The 16,099-nt window shown below is 57.3% G+C and overlaps 3 protein-coding genes across 5 annotated transcripts; all 3 read right to left on the reverse strand.

The window, feature by feature from the left end:
- Positions 1-3,449: 3,449 nt before the first annotated feature.
- Positions 3,450-7,189, reverse strand: LCNL1 (lipocalin like 1). Its single transcript, XM_063409905.1, has 7 exons — positions 6,934-7,189; positions 6,360-6,499; positions 5,812-5,882; positions 5,128-5,238; positions 4,486-4,587; positions 4,223-4,248; positions 3,450-3,622 (listed from the first exon to the last, which is right to left on the reverse strand). Exons 1-6 carry the CDS (start codon positions 7,027-7,029, stop codon positions 4,223-4,225), a joined length of 546 nt encoding a protein of 181 aa, XP_063265975.1. The 5' UTR covers positions 7,030-7,189; the 3' UTR covers positions 3,450-3,622.
- Positions 7,190-8,218: 1,029 nt separating this feature from the next.
- On the reverse strand, positions 8,219-11,603 carry LOC134557170 (lipocalin-15-like). 2 transcript variants are annotated; one of them, XM_063409902.1, is made up of 6 exons: positions 10,723-11,603; positions 9,975-10,114; positions 9,711-9,775; positions 9,297-9,410; positions 8,727-8,828; positions 8,219-8,614 (listed from the first exon to the last, which is right to left on the reverse strand). In XM_063409902.1, the coding sequence occupies exons 1-6, from the start codon at positions 10,816-10,818 to the stop codon at positions 8,541-8,543; spliced, it is 591 nt and encodes a 196-aa protein (XP_063265972.1). In that variant the 5' UTR covers positions 10,819-11,603; the 3' UTR covers positions 8,219-8,540. The 2 variants fall into 2 exon arrangements, with proteins under 2 accessions (XP_063265972.1, XP_063265971.1); XM_063409901.1 differs by having other exon boundaries at positions 8,229-8,614; positions 9,975-11,569.
- A 100-nt stretch (positions 11,604-11,703) lies between these two features.
- On the reverse strand, positions 11,704-14,207 carry PTGDS (prostaglandin D2 synthase). Of its 2 annotated transcripts, XM_063409904.1 has the most exons (7): positions 14,043-14,203; positions 12,992-13,131; positions 12,824-12,900; positions 12,611-12,724; positions 12,313-12,414; positions 12,103-12,128; positions 11,704-11,869 (listed from the first exon to the last, which is right to left on the reverse strand). In XM_063409904.1, exons 1-6 carry the CDS (start codon positions 14,139-14,141, stop codon positions 12,103-12,105), a joined length of 558 nt encoding a protein of 185 aa, XP_063265974.1. In that variant the 5' UTR covers positions 14,142-14,203; the 3' UTR covers positions 11,704-11,869. The 2 variants fall into 2 exon arrangements, with proteins under 2 accessions (XP_063265974.1, XP_063265973.1); XM_063409903.1 differs by having other exon boundaries at positions 12,611-12,900; positions 14,043-14,207.
- Between the last annotated feature and the right edge of the window lie 1,892 nt (positions 14,208-16,099).

Here is a 16,099-nt window from a genome sequence, read left to right on the forward strand (position 1 = left end):
CTGGTAAGGAGGGAGGGGTGGGGGGGGAAGGTGTTTTTAAGGTCTTATTTTACTTTTCATTATCCTGCTCTGATTTTGTTAGTAATAAATACAATTAATATTATTAATTAGAGCCTGTTTTGCCTGTGATGATATTTGATGAGGGATCTCTTCCTTTCCTTATCTCAACTTATGAATCCTTTGTTTTCTCTCCCCTGTCCACCTGCAGAGGAGAGAGATGGAGAGGCTTTGGTGGATGCCTGGGGTCCAGCCAGGGTCACCCTACTACAGCTAAACACCCTGTGCTGGCATGGAGTGCTCCTCAGGCAAGTGCTCCTCTGGCTCTCAGGCCAGGAGAGAGACAGCAAGTACAGCCCTGACTGCTGGCTGTGGAGGAGGGGCAGGGAACACACCAGGGCAGAGACCCCAGCATGGGGCTGCTGCTTCTCTCCTGCGCCTCTCTTCATGCTAGGTGTGTCTGGCAGCTTCAGTGGTTTGGGACACCAGTGTGATTTCCATAGACCCCTGGATGTGTATTGAAAGAGGAAAAGCTGTTCTGGGCTCACACCCACCAGACCCCAGCATCACCTGGGGAATCCTGTGATCTCACTCTGCACCATCCAAGGCAGATGGACAAGCCTGGTACTGATATCTGCATGTCGTCTGAGTGCCTCCTGCTGTGGCGACCACACCACCAGCTGGTGACTGGTGCTGCACCCGTGCACATGCAAAGGGACATCCAGGATGCCTCTATCACATACATACAACTGCTCCAGGCAGGTTGGTTGGGCACCCATACAGTCAGAGCTTTTTGGGATGGCAAAGAGCCCACAGGTCCCAAGCAGCAAGTGGGACTTGGCTCAAAGGCTGAAATTAAACTGTTATCCTTGTGCCAGCTGGTGCAACTCTTACAACCTGAGATGATCCCATGCAGTCACATTTTATTTTTAAAAAGAGAAAAAATGAAAAGTCAAGAGGATTAACTGTCACAGTTCATCATATGACACAGAGATTGTCTGGAAAGACCAGCTTAGCTTCCCTCTGAGTGCAAATACAAGCCCTAAACAACATTGGGAAGCCTAAATAGAACTGGCACAATCACATCAATTGAAAGAATCTGATTAGAAATAGCATAAATATTCTTAAACTTATTGAAGGTAGCTAAAGGCAACAAGCCTTGTAAGACAAACAATTAAGACACGAGCATCTGGCACCTTGTTCTTCTGCTTTGAGAAATGACAACTGCACTTTATTCAAAGGCTCTGGCAGCAGGAATTAACACTAGAAAATATTTGAATTTTAAATTAAAAGAAAATTTGCTAATAAAAAAGTGAAGAAACCCTGTATCCATCTTGGCCAAGAAAGAGCTTTGGTAGATCCTCAGAATGGACAGTCTCCTCTGCAAACACTTCAGAAGTTCTGTTCTACCAATGGAGAAGGGCAAGTGAGTAATAAAATGGAGCAGATGGCATTTCCAGACAAAATAACTCAAACATCACTATGGCATCCCATCTGCCACTTACACTCCCTTTGGTGCCTTCTAGTTTTCACCAGATGATGAGAAGAAGAGAATGTGCCAGGCTCTGCAGAGGTGGTCAGAGGGACAACAGATGAGTAGGTCCCCTCACAGTGTGGGAGATACACACAAAAGCTGCAATAAGTGCCAGATTTGGTTGATGTCTTGGCAAACTATGACACAGGGCAGACTGCACCCAATTTTGCACAGGAAAATTTCACCTCAGAAATACACCTCTCTGGAGGAGTCAACAAGACGTGTGTTGGACATCCCCTGGTCAGCTGGCAAGGCCCTATCAAACCTTGCAGGGGACAAGCTGTCATAGGCTAGGAAAGATCTCACTGAGATAAATCACAGAATGATTCAGGCTGGAAGGTCATCCAGTCCAATCTCCTTTCTCAAGCAGAGTCCCTCAGAGCAGCCACTCAGGATTGTGTCCAGACAGGTTTTGAGTTCCTCGAGACATGATTCCACAGGCTCTCTGGGCAGCCTGTCCCAGTGCTTGGTCACCCACACAAAGTAAAGAGTGGCTGAGAGAGAGAGAGAGAGAGAGAGAGAAAGGGAAGAAAGCCACCCAGGGAGGTCACTGTGCTCACTGACAGGTATCTGGTGAAACGTCTCATCCATGTGCAGCAGGTGCCAGAGGGGGCAGCATGACGAGATATTAGAGAAGACCAGAGAATAGGTCAAAGTTTCACATAAATCTCAGTTGTAGCCCCACCTTTTCAGAGACGTGAAGGTCCAGGTCTGGCCACACAGCCCCAGCAGGGACATGGCCTGAACAGGAGAAAGAGAGAGAAGGGTGAGAGGGGAAGCTGGAAGGACAAGGAAGCTTGTCAAAGATTTAAGATCTGGAACAGCATAAGGAGCATGAATAGAGGAGATGATCTTGCATCACCAGCAGCCATCAGCTGCCTGTCTCAAACTGCTCCTCAGCCATCAAAGGCTGTCCCAGGGCTTCCTTTGCCCCAACACCCCTCTGCTCTCTCCATCAGTGTTTGGGACCCTGGTGTCTGGGCTGATCCCTGCTGCACCAGCCTGGTCCCTGCCAGCCCTGCTGTGTTCCCATGGCCCCTGGCTGAGCAGCTGAAGATGGAATCAACATGACAAGCAGAAGGGAGGGCAGAGGTGAGTGAAGCTCCTTGCTGCAGGATGCCACCATTGCTGAGTAGGTGCCTAAACCCAGGAAGCCCTTAGGAACATTCATGGAAGAAAAGTCCCTTTTAATCAGATATGTGATGACATCTGGCCAGATTTGCTGGTAAAGGAGCGTTGGATGAGCAGCAGCAGAGACAGATACAGAGAAGGGCTGAGGGACTATGGAGGGCTGCATGGGGACGCACTGCCTGCTCTGCATGGGTGGGACTCACACCCAGAAAACACTGAACTGTCAGCCTTTGTCCTCTGGGACCCCAGCTCCAGTGGGGGTTTTCTCTGTGTGGTGCCCAGGGGCAGAAACCACAGGCAGCTCTCCAGGTTTGGCTCCAGAGGATTTGGACAGCCATGTTCCACAACAGCTTGCAGTGGGGCAGAGAGGTCCCAAATATGAATCTTGCCCTGCCTTGGCTCAGCCTGAGCTGTTGGATGAGCTCCTGGGGCTCCCAGGGAGCAGAGAGCTGCAGCCACTGCAGGGCAAGAGGAAGAAAGGTCATGGATGTGGGTGGATGCAGCCCTCCAAACTCCAACCTCACTCCGTGGCCTTTCTCCATGCATCCTCTCTTGCCCACACGATTCCCAGCCTCACTGCAGCCTTTGCCCCACCTCTGCCTGGCCTGGTCCTGCCCCTCTAGGAGGCACCCAGGAGGGAAAATCTAGTGGTTCTGAAACTGCCCTTCTGAAACTGAGCTCAGCTGGGATCATTCCTGGCTGTTCACCATCCGCAGTCCCCAGGAGGACAATAGGATGGACCACAGGGCCCAGTACCCCAGGTTTTCCCCAGACAGCTACACCGAGATCTGGGGAAGGGTTTCTGTTTATTTGGCAAAAAGCAGGGGCTGGAGGACCAGGGGCTGTGTCAGAGTCCTGACAACAGAGCCTGGAAGAAGGATGGTGGAGCAGGAGCCTGGAGCTGCAGAGCATGGGTCTTGCATTGCTTGGCAGGAGCATCCACAAGCCAGTCTGCACTTCCTGGAAAACAGGTGGGAGAGGTGGGGGCTGGGTGAGGCAAGGAGACCAGCAAGACTCTCCATTAGGATCAGTGCATTCTTCTCCAGTTCTCCCCAGATTTGTAGGGTGAGGCATCTCCAGCAATGGATTTCTAGTAACCCCTAATGCTGTGTGGTGGGAAAGCACAGGCCATGGCGGGCCAAGAGCAAATATGTTTTGCATGGTGGGACATCAACCCATTGTGGCCAGGTTTGCCAGTCCACAAGCCCTGGGTCTCTTTGGCAGAAGCCAGTGTCCTGGTCCTCACTGCTCAAAGGGCTGTGCAGACGTTTCTCTGGTGGCTTTAGCTCACGTGCCCATGTTCAGTGCCAGGAACTTCGCACTGGGGGTCTCTGGGCATTGCTCCTTGGGAGTCCCTGGGTACTGCTACCTGGGGGTCCCCACTGTAGAGCAGCATCCAAAGGAATGGCCCTACCTGTGTGCAAACTTCAGCACCAGTTCAAACAGCTCAACCCCAGAAGAATTCAAAGAGTTCTTGGTGGCCCTTGCCTTGGGGGCATCAAGAGGGTTAATTTCCAGGAGAGAACATTGCAAACACCATGTTGCACTGCAGCAACTCACCTATGGTTCATCAAGTCTGCATTCCTCTGTGGAAACAAAGAGAAAGACTGAGTCTGGCACTGTGGTCTGAATAGTCCCATTTGGCATCCAAAATAGACTACTCAGAAGGAACCTGTGGGTTTCTCCTTGCTCAGTGTGCCCAGCCAGAGCACTGCTGGCAGCCAGCACTCCCTTCTGCCAGCTCAGACCACAAAGTGATGGCACTGATGAGCTGAGCTGGTCCCTGCCTGTGTGACCCTGTATTGACCCCAGGTGGTGCTCACCCTGCCTGGGTAAAATCCAGATAGTGTTGTTGGTGAAGCCGTTCAACTTGGCAAGTCTCTTGAACAGCAATTTGATTTTGGGTCTCACGCTCTGGCTTCTGCCTAAAGACAAAGACATGAGTTAGCTCCAGGCTGTGCCTGATCCTGCATCTCCTGGGAAGTTGGTGAGTGTGTCCAGCTGAGGGTGGGATGGATGGCAGTCCCTGGGAGAAGGCTGGAGGCACTGGTGGAGGTTCTGGAGAGCAGTGGCGGCCAGGCACATCAGACACCCCATCCAGGGAACAAGATGAGCCAGAGGTCCTGACACCAGCACAGCAACTCCTCTCTTGATCCTGTCCCCACTGATTTTGTTCTGCCTGTGCAGCAGGGCTCCTACTCTCCACCCCTCTTCACCAAGCAACTTACCCAAGGCCATGGACTTTCAGCACAGTGCTGGGAGCCTGAGCCCCAACCTCCCCTGCCACCCCAAACCACTGCTCCTTCCCTGCCATACAGGGAACACTTGGTAGTCCCTGCCCTGATCCAGCACCTCACCCAGGGCAGGAGTTAAGAGGGAGACCTCCTGGCCCCTGGCCCCTGGCCTTGCAGGACCCTCAGAAGCACTTGACACCTCTGAACAGTTCACCACTGCTCACTACTCACTGTAAAGTCTCAACATGTGCAAGATCTTCCCATCCTTCTCTCTGGTGGCAAAGACAACCATGTAGGAACTGCCGTCGGTATCCACCAGCCGCACTGTCTTATTGCCTCTGTCTGCAAAAGGACGTGGAGAAAAATGAATTACCTCCTCCTGGAAACTCCCACACTGCAAAGAGGCTGTAAGAGCATGAAGCCCACCAATACTCAATATCTCCCCATCCTGGTTTTCTGTCTTGCTAAGGTCCTCTGAAAGCCTGGGGTAGCCCACAGACCACAGCAGAGCAGAGGGATGGGGAGGTGACAGCAGAAAGGGCTGTGGATGGTCAGTGCAGGCTGCTGGCCAGTGTCAGACTAATCCTTGAACTGGGAATGGTGGAAAACCGATCCTGCTCCATCCCCTGGGAACATCCACTCACAGCCTCTTTGTGGAATGAACCTGCTTTTCCCCAGGGTTTAAGCTTGATCTGAATGTGTTTATCCCAGAGGGATGGACTGGAGGTCTGCCATGCTGCTGGGCCACCAGTCCTGGGGTGCAGCTGGCACCTGGACACAGAGGGATGTCCCACCCAGGACGCAGGAGGGGCAGGCAGTCCTGAGGGCCATGTCCACAGGAACAGCTAGCTGCTTCAGACAGGGATGGTGGGACATGCCTCCATCCTGCCCCAAGAACCAGGCACCTCCACTCACCAGAGCTGTAGTATTCACCCGGGCTGCCTGTTGGCTTGTAGATCGATTCAAACTTCATACATCTCCCAGGGCTGCAGAACAGTGAAGGATGCTCCAGCTGAGGTGAAGTGATCCCCTTTCCCCTCCCCTGTTCAAGGGTCACTATCCCAGATGTGGGACTTGCTGTTCAGAGATGGGATGGTGTGGGCAGGGCAGGAGGGGACAGATACCACCCTTGGAACAATGGGTACTTGGGGTGGCAGAGGATAGTGCTGCCACCTGGGGATTATCCATGCCCTCTCTCACGCTCTGAGCTTCTGGGATGAGGCTGGTTCTGCTGGGAATGTTGTAATCATAGGGTCCTGTCCCACCCTCTGTTGTGGCACTGGTCCTAGCTAGTGTTGCCCTGAGCCTGCCCTTGGGAGCCCACAGCTGTCCCAAGCCCCTAGTGGTCCTGTCTCAACTCCTGCCCAGGTCTTTGGTGAGAGCACTGAGGTGCAGACCTAGCAATGACGGTCCAGGGAGGAGGTTGGTAGTGAAACCTATGGAGAAAAGCATAGGGAACTTACGTGGGAATTGCAAAGGAGACCTTCAGGTCACCATCCCCCAGAACCTCAATGTTGGCCATTGCCATCTTCAGTTGGTCCTTCTTTTGGAGGTAGGTCTCAGAGTCAGAGGCCATAGCAGTGATGTACCATGTCCCTGCAATCTGGCAGTGAGAGCAGGCTGTGAGTCCAGAGGAGCAGTCAAGAGTGTCCCCTCCTCAGGGACCAAGCCAGGACAACCTTAGTCCATAGAACACCCACATCCTGTCCAGGCAACAAAATTCCCTCAGGGACACCTGTGCAGGAGCTGGGTGACTGTCTTCACCTAGGTGTGACAGCAAACAATGGTGGCTGTAGTGATCTCAGCTGTCCCCAATACCAAAACACCTCTATAGTTCCCCCTGCTCTGCTGGTGACTGGAGACCAGTCCCTTCCCTTCCCTTCCCTTCCCTTCCCTTCCCTTCCCTTCCCTTCCCTTCCCTTCCCTTCCCTTCCCTTCCCTTCCCTTCCCTTCCCTTCCCTTCCCTTCCCTTCCCTTCCCTTCCCTTCCCTTCCCTTCCCTTCCCTTCCCTTCCCTTCCCGGGATGTGGAGGGTCACCTTGCTCTCGTCCAGCTCCACACTTCCCAGGTCCCCAGCCTGCACACGCAGCAAGCACAGCAGGACCAGCCCCAGGCTCAGCCCCATGGTCGTCATCTCGCCTCAGCTCCTCTGGCTTCACCACTGGGATGGGGAGTGGTGCTAGCGCTGTCGGATTTATAGCTCCGTGCTCTCTCCTCCGCCCCCCCGCACGACACGGGCCGAGCTCCGCGGGAACACTCTTGTGGTCGGCTTGGGCAAGGGGGTGGCTTCGAAGGGCAGGAGTCAGCCCAGGGTGAACAAACCCCATGGCCGGAGGGGGGCTTGTGCCTGCCAGCCCCAAAACAGGGTTACAGGAACTGTTGCACCACTGCTGAAATTTGGGATTTCCCCTGTTCTTTAGTTGCTTGTGAAAGAACAAAGCGAACGGTTGTTTTGCAACGGGCTGTCGAGAGGGCTGCCAGGAGGAGAGGGAGGTTCTTCCCAACACTGGCTCCGGGGCAGCCCCGTTGCCCAGCTCACCAAGGCCCTCGCTGACCTGTTCTTCTGGCCGGGCTGAAACGTGCCCCGGGGCAGCTGCTGGGATCCTGCCCAAACCCAGCCCTTTGCTGGCACAGCCTGATCCGCGGTGCGCCTCCCCACCTGCACTGGGGCGTGCCGAGTCTGCCGGGCGGGCTGCACCCCGAGCAGGGCCGGCAGAAGAGGGGGTTCATGTCGCTGTGGGAGAGTGTCCCTCCTTCCTGGAGCGTGATATCCCCTGTGGCCTGGCTTTGCCAGGCTCCTGGGGTCACAGCCCAACACCTGCCTGAGCACTGAGGGACTCTGGGGCAGGGAGGCAGAAGGGAAAGCAGAGGCTGCCTTCGCTCTGCAGGAGGTGGAGGAGGATGGAAACTGCCCTCTGGGACTTATAGCAGCATGGTCTTTGGTCAGATGGGGGACCAAGGGGGGTGGCAGACAGGCATGGGAGTCTCAGTCCTGCCATAAGCAGCCCTTGTGCCACCCCACTCCCAGCTGGGGGGCCCGGGAGAGGACTGAGCGGGGAATGGGGTTTCCTGGGGGGTGTCCCTGCAGGCAGACTGGGCAGCCTGATTTTTTCACCCTGTCTGCCCAGAGCTACTGACCACCCAGCTGGGCTGTTCCAGCCCCTGTTCACCCTGGCTCCATTCCTCCCTGCTCTGGCAGCTGCTCCCCTGCACCTTCCCCATCCTCTGCTCCCCATGTTTCCCATGCTGGACACAGCACACATCACATCCAGGGAGCCCCCTAACACCCATGGGTGCCTGACACAAAGGGTCAGCTGCAGGACTGTTGGGCTCAGGGTGCCTGGGGATCCTGGCAGCACCCTGCTCCCGCCAACAAAGCACCGATCTCTGGGGCAGCTTCTGCATCTATTTATTTAGGAGATTGAGCGTGACCCTAGTGTGGAACAGGGGGTCTGGGAGAGTCTGGAGGATGGGAAGGAGTACCACGGAGTGGGGTGCAGAGCCCAACGTCCACTAGGTTTGGAGGACACATGGACCTTCAGCTGCCGAGGCAGGACAGGCAGACAACTGGTCAGAGCAGGGCAAAGCCAAGGTGACAGAGCCCTGAGGCAGGTGGGGGATCCCCCAGGGCCTGCAAGTTCCTGCTTAGTCCAGACCATGCTGGAAAGGAGTCACAGCTTTCCCTGGCCACACTCTCCTGATGTCCCTGGTGCATTGATCTGTTGGAAAGCAAAGAGAGAGGTGAGTGTGCCATCAGCAGCACCCTGAGCCGCCTTGCAGAGTCTCCATTCAGAGGCCACAGCTGCCACCCTGTGTCCTTGGGCCACTCACCTGACTTGGGCAGGATGGTCAGCATGTCCTCGGTCAGGCCCATGGTGGGGATGAGCTCCATGAACTTCTGCAGGAGCTGGGGGCTCACATCCTGTTCCCTTGCTGCAGCCACACACCCAAAGTGAGGGCTGGTGAGTGCAAGGAATCCTAGCAGCCAGCCCCACACTGGGGTCCAAGTACTGCGGGGCACTAGCTGCACCCAAAGGAAGGGCCAAGGTGAAGCAATGAACATGCAGGGTGGGCACCAGGCAACCCACAGCTGCCCTGCGCTGGCAGCAAAGGGGCACAAGCCCCTTGGAATGAGCGACCCATTTGTTTGAGGTAGTATGGGGTGGCTGGCAGGGTTGGGTTTCTGCAGCTGGGCTTACACACTGCAGGGGGCTCCGGTTCAAACCACAGCCAGCTGGAGATATCTTTAGTGCAAGGTTTCATTCACCCCCAAATTAATTCCTTAGGAGACAGACATGAGGTGCTGCTGGTGGTGGCCCTGGGTAGTGGTGGGGAGCCCAGCCCCTGCCCACCACTTGTGCCCCCATCCCGTCCCAGGAGCCAGGTGCCCCTTCAACGCACTGAGGAGCTGCAGCGCCATGCTGGACTCTCCCTCACTGTGATGGGCCTCGTGCAGGACAGCATAGCAGCTGTAGTCTGTCTCCATCACACGCACATCTCTCTTCTCTTGTGCTCCTAAGGACCCCAGAAGTGACCAGTTAGGTAACGTGGTACAGTCTGAGCCCTCCTGGGCCCTGCTGAAGCCCACAGCTCAGTGGGCTCACAGCCTCATATTTGCCTGAGGGAGGTATGAGGAAGGAACCCTGCTCAATGCGGACGAGCCAGGTGGCAGAAATTTGCCACCCACAACTTCTCGCTGAGCCGTGGAGGCAGAGGGGCCAAGCCCACATCCCACTGCTCTTGAGGCATGGGGGCTGGGGAAGCCCACCCTCTGTTTCAGGTACCCATAGCTCCAAAGCCCCTGCCCACACATACCCCTGTAGTGCCCCGCCTGCCCGCTCTGCTGGAAGAGCAGCTCAAATTTTTGGCATTTGTCCATCCTGGAAAAGGAACATGAAAAAGATAAATGTCTACACACCATAGGAAAGGCAGTGGGGTGGTGGGCACTGGGGGAGCCCAGCCTGCCCACAGGGGTGCACTGAGGCAGGTCTGGGCAACCCGGAGCAGTGGGGGAGTTGCTGTGGTGGGGAAGGGCCTCTCTGGCCCACAGGGAACATGGTGAGCAGGACGGACACTTACAGGGGCAAGACCAACTTCATGGCCAGGTCCCCTTCTGGCATGAAGCTGATGATGGCCATGGATGACTTCATCCCATCCTTCATCTTCAGGAAGATGGAGCAGTTGGAAGCGATGGCTGTGACATACCACGCCCCTGCAAACTGCAGCAGGACATCACCAGTGGAATGTGGAAAAGTTGTGGGGACCTGCCAGGGGGACCTGCACTCCTCCCTGGGGGACCTGTCAGCCCAGAGCAGAAATTTGCCAACCTGCAGCGGACCTGCCCCTGTCTGTGGGGACCTGTCACCCTCTTCAGGGACCTGCCCCCATCTGTGGGGATCTGCCTTCCACCATGGGGAACATGACAGCCCACTGTAGAAACCTGCCAGCCGGTGGCGGCAGACCTGCCACCCTCTGTGAGGACCGGCCAGGCAAACATGGGGTCCTGTCACCTTCCTGTGTCTAGAGCACCCTGTCCTGCCCCATGCTAAGAGTGCAGATGCAGCACCTGGCCCATGTTCCCTGGGGAAGTGCCACACACTTGGGGACATCATGGACCCACGTGTTGGTGTCCTTGCAGTGGGGCTATGCTGGTGCTGGACACAGCAGACGGGACTAACCTGGTTTTGCACAGGCTCTCCTGGAATGTGCCCTGGAGTTGGCTCAGGAATGGGGATGGCAGATGCCTGGGGGTACAGCACAGGCCCCCTGCCCCAGCCAGCCCCTCCAGCCCAGGCAGGATGTGCCAGGCAGCACCCTGTGCAGTTACCTTCTCAGTGTCCAAGTCCGGCTGCACAGAGACCTGAGCCCCTGCCCGCAGCAGGCAGAGCAGGGCCAGAGCCAGGCTGGGCAGTGCTGTAGTCATACTCGCTCTGGAGTGGATGTGAGCAGGAGAGGCTGCACCCACCTTTATAGCCCCCACTGCTGGCAGCACTCCTGCCCATGCCAGCTTTATGCAACAGGTTATACAAGAGCAGGGATAACCTGCTTGTGCCCGACTTAGGTGACAGTGCTGGCCCTGTCCCCCTCAGTTCCAGATGAATGCAGCCCTGTGTGAGACCCAGCCCAGAGCACACCAGGACCAAGCGCTGCCCCTTGCCTGCTCTGTGTCTGGGGAGCCCCCTCCTGGCTGTTCCCATTGGTTCTAGGGTCTTTCAGTGGTGGGACGGATCCTGCCTCAGGATCCTCAGTGCCAGAGAATGGTTGTGCTGGTGTTCTACCCCAGGCTAAGCCACAGGCCAGTGCCCTCAGAAGAGGTGGTGGCTTCTTAGGCTGGTGGCAGCAGGCTCAGACCCCACTACTGGAGACGGTCTGGGTCGGTGGGATGGAGCCAGGATTGAGCCATACCCACAGCTCACAGACATCCTTCTGCTTCATGTCTATCCTTCCCAAAAACTTTTGGAGACCCCCTGATTGCCCATCGCCCCATTCCCATGCTGCCAGCCTGCTCTCCAGTAGGGAAACCAAGGCAGGGAGGCTGGGGGAGCCCAGGGTGCCCAAGGGGCATAGGAGGAGCAGATGCTTCAATGGGTACTAGCCCCAGGGACCCCTTTTTCTGGGGCAGGGCAGGTTTAGTGGCCAGGCAGTACAATGGGGCAAGGCTGTGAGTGCACACAGGGTCCCAGCAGCTCCACAGCCAGGAGCTGGGGTCAACCCTGACTGCTAACTCCAGTCCCAGCCCCACTGGCCATGTTTTTCCTCCCCATCACCTTGTTTGGGGCTGCCCTACAACAATTCAGCAGGCAAGGGCTGGTTTTTTATGGGCTTTAATCGAGACAGGGATACAGATGTGGATTGTGAAGCCAGGGAGCGAAGGCTGCCGTGGTGCTGGGAGCCACTAGGGGTCAGATGGGGCAGGATGGTCGCCAGCTTGCAGTGCTGTTGGGGCTCGGGCTGGCAGCAGCTGGTGGGTCCACCTGGAAAAGATGGGGGCTGAGCATGGCTGAGCTGTGGGAGACCAGGTAACACATAGGGGGGACACGGGCCTGGCCAGCCCCACACTGAGGAGGATCCCCAGTTAGGTGTGAGGAGAGGAGCAGCCTGGGGAAGGGTTGTGGAGAGGCTGGGGGCTCTGTGGAGTGACGTGGCTTCAAGTATCCCCATACCCTTCTGCAGGGCTGGTCTGAGCCCCAGTGACAGCAGGACTCACCTAAGCAGCATCTGCCATGCATTTGTCTGCAGGAGGAAGAAACAGGGAGATCAGCTCCTCTAAGGGATCCTGAATGGGGGCACCCCATGGCTCTCCCCTGCTGGCCCCATAGAGAGGCAGGGACAAGCCAGCAGGGTCTCTCCCTTCTCAGTCCCCCTATGGTATTTCACCCCCTACTCCCTGACACCATCCCTGTGCTCCCAGCCTCACCCGTTTGGGGCAGGATGAGGATCTCGTCGTCTGTTAGGCCCTGCTCCCTGGAGAACTGGGTGAACATCTCCAGGCGCTCGGGACTCAGCTCCTTTGTCCGGCCTGCAGCCAAGAGCATGGTGAGAGACAGCCACCCCGTACCCACCAGCACAGGGGCACAGGCAGCCCAGCAACGGGGTTCCGACACAGCCATCATCCCCCCAAGGTCACCCCAGCTTGGGAAATGACCCTAACCCTGCCCTTCCCTCATGGGAAAGACAGACATCCCAGGATTATGGGTGTGCCAGGGCAGACATACTGTAGAGCAGCACCATGGTGGAGGAACCAGTGCTCTTGGAGATCTGAGTGGCCACCAAGGCATATTCCTCATAGTTGGTGTCCACCACATGGATGTTGTGCTTGCTGCCCCAGCCTGTGAGGGACATGAGGTACAGCTCAGCCCTGAGCTCCAAATCAGCCCCAAGGCAGGAGCAGGGACAGCAGGGCTGCCCCATGGAAGCTGGGTACTCACGTGGGCTGGTGTAGCTGAACCGCCCCGGCTGCTCTGTCTTGATGTAAAGACTGTTCCTTGTCACACACTCGTCACCCCTGCGGAGCACAGCAGAGGGAGATGAACCAGTGGCCACCCCCAGTACCCCCTCCCCACTCACACCCTCCCCCAAGTACCCCATGCCCATACTTGGGGTAGGTGGAGGTAACTTCCAGGTTCCCCTCTGCAGTGGTGGAGATGATGGTGGTGCACATCTTCATCAAGTGCTTCTTCTCCTTGAACCAGTTAGAGTTGGAGGCCAGTCCGATGCTGTACCATCTCCCTGTGAGCTGCACACAACCTCCACTCAGCTGGGCACAGACCCTGTCTCACCCCTCAACCCAGGCATGTCCCTCTCCCCTGGCAGCCTATTCCCTAAAGCAAGACAGTGTCCCAGCGTCCTCATTTTGCAGGGAGCTGCTACAGCTCTTGGCAGCCACAAAACTCAGCAACAAGGAAACCCTTGTTTCATGACATGCCCTTCACTGCCCTTGGGTGTTTTCTTCCTCCTTATCCCAAGCCCAGGGAGTGTGACAGGACTGCCTGGCTCTGAGATACCATTTCCATCCATCTGGGGGTGCAAGGAGGGGTCAGGACACTGGGTCCAGCACGATTCATTCCAGGCCAGTGTATGGAGCTAGCAGTGTGATGCCCCTGAGGGGAACTGACAGCCTTGAAGAGCAGCTGTGCTGCAATCACCTTTGCAGCACATCTCAATCCGCTGTCCTTGCAGGAAGTGTCTCCCTCCATCCCCATTACATCCCTTGGGTGGCTGTGTCCCCCAGGACCTTTCCAGGAGAGGAGGGGTGTAGGGGATACCCCAGGACAGCAGCTCTTGTGTTTTTGTGGCCCTGGGCTGGAGTCTTTGTTGGGGAGGGGTTCCCATGGCCCATCTCTGTGCTGTCAGACTGAGACTGCATTTCTCACTCTCCCCTCTAAGATCTCTGTGCATCCACACCCAGTCCCCAGCACAGCAGCTGCTCGGACCCATGGCTAACCCAAGGCTGGAGCCTGGATGCTGGATCCCTTCCAGAGCCACTAAATCCAAGTGCTGGAGGTCCCCAGGATGAGGAGCTGCATGTGCAGCAGTGCGAGCCCGGCCCCTCATCCACCTGCACCACCCACCCCCCACATTTTCAGGGCAAGAATCCCCCCAAACACCCCAAACCTCCACAGAGGTGATGCCGGTTGCCCTGGTCACCTTATCCTGCTGGAAGTCAGTTTGGACAGGGATGCTGTCCTGAGCGTGCAGTGTCCCGAGCAGGGCCAGCCCCAGGATGCTGAGCAGTGTGGCCTGCATGGCAAAGCCGAGCTGAGCCGAGTGCTGGAGGCAGAGCGCTGCACTGCCGAAGAGTTTGTCGAGCCCCTATTTATGGGCAGGCCTTGCGGGGGCCCCCGGGGAGCCAGCCCTGCCTCCCCCTGTGCTGTTATGCAAGCTGGAACAGGACAGAGCGCTGAAGCCAAAGGGCAAGCAGGGGATCCTGTGAATGCTTCCCTCCTGTTGATACGACATATTTGCTCCAGGGTGCCAAACTGCTCTGCAGTGAAAACAGCTAGCAGCCAGCGGCCAGCACAGCGGCCGCCCTGCCCCCAATGGAGCAGGGAGCAGCCCGCAGAGAGGGGCCAGAGCTGCCCTATCCACACAGGGTGGCCTCACTCAGACCCAGAGTGAGGCTTCAGTGAGATGGAGGAAAGTGCCTGCCAGGTCCCAACCCAACTCAGGGACTTGCCACCTGCATGGGCTCCTATGGGACCTCCTGCTTTGCCATGACTTTGTCCCTGCATCACCCACGAAAGTATCTCTACTGGCCCCAGCACCCTCGGGGTGTGTTCCACTGGTGAGCTGGGGAGCCCCATGTTCAGCTCCCTGGGGACCAGCGTGCAGCAAGATGCACCATAGAACCTGACAGCCCACCCGCCCCACCACCCTGCACGCTTTTCCAAGAGGGGCTGGAGATGCCCTCCCCCTTGGTTTGGGGTCACCAGCAGGTACTAAGGTGCCCCCCTCAATTTGGGAACGTCCCTGCAGGCTGAGGGCAGGGGATGTACGCTGGAGCCAGCAGCAACGCCCACGGGTCTGGCAGGGTTTGGGCAGGGCTGACCATGCCGGGCAGAGCCCCAGCCTGAAGGCTGCCAAGGTGCTTTACATAAGGAGCATGTTTTCAGAACAGCTGGTTTTCCCCTGGCAGCCCCTCCTGCGCATTCCCCTCCCTGCACCCCGCTGCGAGGCCGCCCTGCCCTGCACACCCTGTGCCTGCCTGGCCTCACGGATTTATGAAAACAAAACAAAAGCTGAGCCAGGCAGGACTGGACATCACGAGAGCCTGGCTGGGGCCCCACATGCTGGGCTGGGGCCCAGTCTCCCCCGGAGCTTGAGAGCCTGGCTGGGGCCCCGCATGCTGGGCTGGGGCTCAGTCTCCCCCGGAGCTCACCCTCAGGGTGTGAGGGGAACTCTCTCCATCAGGCAGAGGCAGGAAGCATCCGGGGTGTCACCATCCACCTGGCACTGCGGCAGGAACAAAGTTCCCCCTGCTGCCAGGTACGCCCAGCTCCCTGCCCAGGTGCCAGGAAGGGGTGCCCGATGGATACCTGGGTGGAGCCCAGCTCTCCTGGGGGTGGGAAAGCTGGGAGCCAGCCCAAGGACCTGGGTGGCAAAGCTGGTGCAAACTCAAGAGTATGGGAGCACTTGGGCCATAAGGAGACACCAACGGTGGCAAGGGGCAGAAAGGAGATGGGCTGGGGGCAGGATGGGGTATCTCGGCTGTGGGTCCCCGCAGCAGCTGGACACAGATCCTTGGGCATAACCTGGGTGTTTGCACTCAGAAATGGTTTAGCCCCAACAGATGGGCTGAGCTGGGATCAAGAGTGTGGGGAATCCTTGGGGAATAGCCCAGCTCCCCGGGGCTCTGCCCTTGCTTCCTTATCCCTCTGCCTGGTGCAGCTACTTTGGGGTGAAGGTAAAATGAGCTGGATCCACCACAGCCCGGCTCCCTGGAGCTCGGGGGGAGGCCAGGCTGGCCACGGCTGCCCCGCATGTGGGTGGTGGGAACAAGGGCTGGCTCCGGGCACATCACGTGGCTTCCCTTACATAATTCCCCGATAAACAACATGTGTTACCACTTCCCGCTAGGATTGCAAAATGCCGCTTCTGGAGGCTGCCCCTGCCCCGGAGGCTGCGGCAGAGGGGGCGACGGGGCCCCACACCTACCTGCCAGGGCCACTCCCTGTCCCCTCCTGAAGCCCCTGGCAATGGGCACC

The sequence above is a fragment of the Prinia subflava genome, chromosome 12 (assembly GCF_021018805.1).
Source record: "Prinia subflava isolate CZ2003 ecotype Zambia chromosome 12, Cam_Psub_1.2, whole genome shotgun sequence".
Taxonomy (NCBI): Eukaryota; Metazoa; Chordata; class Aves; order Passeriformes; family Cisticolidae; genus Prinia; species Prinia subflava.

Coding starts and splice junctions, on each gene's coding strand:
- LCNL1 (XM_063409905.1), bottom strand. CDS start 7,029: ATGACGACCATGGGGCTGAGCCTGGGGCTGGTCCTGCTGTGCTTGCTG. Junction 5,883..6,359: donor GTCTCCTTTGCAATTCCCAC/GTAAGTTCCCTA, acceptor ACTGTTCTGCAG/CCCTGGGAGATGTATGAAGT. Junction 4,249..4,485: donor CTGGATTTTACCCAGGCAGG/GTGAGCACCACC, acceptor TTGTTTCCACAG/AGGAATGCAGACTTGATGAA.
- LOC134557170 (XM_063409901.1), bottom strand. CDS start 10,507: ATGATGTCCCCAAGTGTGTGGCACTTCCCCAGGGAACATGGGCCAGGT. Junction 9,411..9,710: donor GCAGGCGGGGCACTACAGGG/GTATGTGTGGGC, acceptor TGGGGTCCTTAG/GAGCACAAGAGAAGAGAGAT. Junction 8,615..8,726: donor GACCATCCTGCCCAAGTCAG/GTGAGTGGCCCA, acceptor GCTTTCCAACAG/ATCAATGCACCAGGGACATC.
- PTGDS (XM_063409903.1), bottom strand. CDS start 14,141: ATGCAGGCCACACTGCTCAGCATCCTGGGGCTGGCCCTGCTCGGGACA. Junction 13,132..14,042: donor CTGACTTCCAGCAGGATAAG/GTGACCAGGGCA, acceptor GGTTGTGTGCAG/CTCACAGGGAGATGGTACAG. Junction 12,901..12,991: donor GTTACCTCCACCTACCCCAA/GTATGGGCATGG, acceptor TGTGCTCCGCAG/GGGTGACGAGTGTGTGACAA.